Consider the following 2,183-nt stretch of genomic DNA (forward strand, 5'->3'; position numbering starts at 1 on the left):
TCTATCCACTGAGCCAAACTGGTTAGGGCTAATTGCTATATTTTTATAGTATATTTTAAAATCTGATGGCATACATTCTCCACCTTCTTCCTTCTTTTGATGGTTTTGTGTGTGTGTGTGTGTTTGTGTGTGTGTGTGTGTGTGTATGTGTGTGTGTCTACTTTTGCATCTTTTCTGGAAACTGTATTGTCAAGTTTTATTTTTAAAAATCTTAGGCTTTGATTTGAGATTGCATTCATTCTGTAATTTACTTAGGGTGGAGAATAACTACTTTTACTATATATTCTTTCCATTTAGAATAGGGTATGTTTTTTTTTATTTGTTTGTTTGTTTAGGAGAAGTAAACTGTAGCTGCCTTGGAGAAGAGCCTCTTTCACAGAAGTTTCTCCAATGCTCCAGAGTCAAAGGAGGGTCTGCAACATTTAAAAAAGAAATTCCAAGTCTCCGTGAGGTTGACATTAGTAATGAGTGATGAGGAAATGTCAAGGTGGCTGTGAATGCGGGGAACTCAGTCTCAACATCCCGAGAGAAGAGCCCCAAAGAGATTCCAGCTGCAGAAAGTAACGTCCTAGCAAAGTACTGATTTCATTAGTACGATGCACACCAGAGGAACAGGTGTTGCTACATTCAACACACTGTAGACAGCGGAGGAAACGGATTTTGCTTGCTAACAACTAGCTTCTGATGCTGATGTGGTATATAGCCTTTGATGTGACCCATGTATATCAGGTTGTCTAGAATACACTGGACTTCATCGATGTCCACGTCTTCCACTTGCATGAATTTCAAAGCAACTAGAAAAGCATCCAGAGATAACTGGTGTGTTTTGGGTAACAAGTACACTTTCCTAAAAAGATTTCTGTAGATGAGGATCTTCAGCTTTTCAAGGATAAGGAAGATGCCCCAGCGAATAAAGAAGGTCTCATGCTTTGCTAGAGCCTCTTTCAATAGAAGGAGATTGCCTTCACTTACAGCTCTGGTTACTTCAGCAAACTGCATGAGATGATACTTTTTCAAAAGCTCAATGGTTGGCATATGACCCAACAGCATTTTTACTGGGAGTAAATATATCAAAATCATCCTTTTGTTCTTCTGACTCAAACGGTGACAGTGCGCAAAGGCAAAGGACAGGTACTTCTCGGCTTGTTTAAAGCCACGATCAAACATGGCCTTTCGTCCAACGTAGTACCTGTACGTTACTCTCTGTGCTGTGCTAGAATCTTCTTTCAGATTTGAGCGGTCGATGGCTCTGATGAGAGGTGTACACAAATGGAGTTTGTTGATCTTAAAGTAAATCTTGAATAACTGATTCGCCAGAAAACAGCATCCCCCACTTCTTAGAATCCTCTATACCAGCAGGAGTGTCACTGGCACAGGCGCGGAAACAGCTCATCAACAACTCAGCAGCTTTTTCCAACATGTCCCCAACTTTGCTTTTTCCTTTCTTAACCAGCTGCTGATCTGCATTACTGGCAAATACTCGAAGATCGAGTGCTACTGCATACATGACAGGCAGAACCCAGTTTTCTTCTTTGTGGGCCTGAAACGCCCGCAGGAATGATTGGATGATGACAGTCTGGCATCTGTATGCCTCTGTGAAGTCACGGTTCCCCACTGTGTACGTGCACCTTAAGTGAGCTGCAAACATTTCATCATAAGGGGGTTCCAAAACTTGTTGACACTTCTCCTCCGGAGAGGCCAACTGAAGCCGTGGGTTGGCAGCGTGAGGATGCTTGAAAGACACCAGCTCTGCAAAGCATTCCCCATCTCTGGTTTCAATTGCTTCATAGGCCTGCTGCAGGGACTGGTTGGTAGTGATGTGCGCCATGGCGGCTCCCACGCCGCCTGTTGGGGTCCAGCCCCAGCAGGTCCAGGGGTTCCCAAAGGTGTGGACCGAGTCGGCGAAGAAGGAAGGAAATGAGGCAGCGTTCAGTTGATCATCATAGTCAGGTTCTCAGTATGTTTTTCTTTTGTTGTTTTTTTTAACTATATCCTCTTTTACATCCCACAGTAAATTTTTTATTATAGATATTATACATTTACATTAATTTTATTTCTAGATATTTTCTTTCATTTGCTGTTATTTTCAATTATGACTAGGACTTTTATTCATTACACTTTCAAATTTGTCATTCCTGATGTTTAGATAGATATTCTTCATCAAGTTAGAAAACTTTGTTCTT

At 41.6% G+C, this 2,183-nt stretch overlaps 1 protein-coding gene across 1 annotated transcript; it reads right to left on the reverse strand.

Moving 5' to 3' along the window:
- Nucleotides 1-580: 580 nt before the first annotated feature.
- Nucleotides 581-1,834, reverse strand: LOC118661702 (PCI domain-containing protein 2-like). Its single transcript, XM_036320020.1, is given in 2 exon segments — nt 581-1,320; nt 1,322-1,834. Coding segments are annotated over 2 exon segments (1,200 nt in total). The 5' UTR covers nt 1,829-1,834; the 3' UTR covers nt 581-627.
- Nucleotides 1,835-2,183: the final 349 nt, after the last annotated feature.

The sequence above is a fragment of the Myotis myotis genome, unplaced genomic scaffold, assembly GCF_014108235.1.
Source record: "Myotis myotis isolate mMyoMyo1 unplaced genomic scaffold, mMyoMyo1.p scaffold_m19_p_8, whole genome shotgun sequence".
Taxonomy (NCBI): domain Eukaryota; kingdom Metazoa; phylum Chordata; class Mammalia; order Chiroptera; family Vespertilionidae; genus Myotis; species Myotis myotis.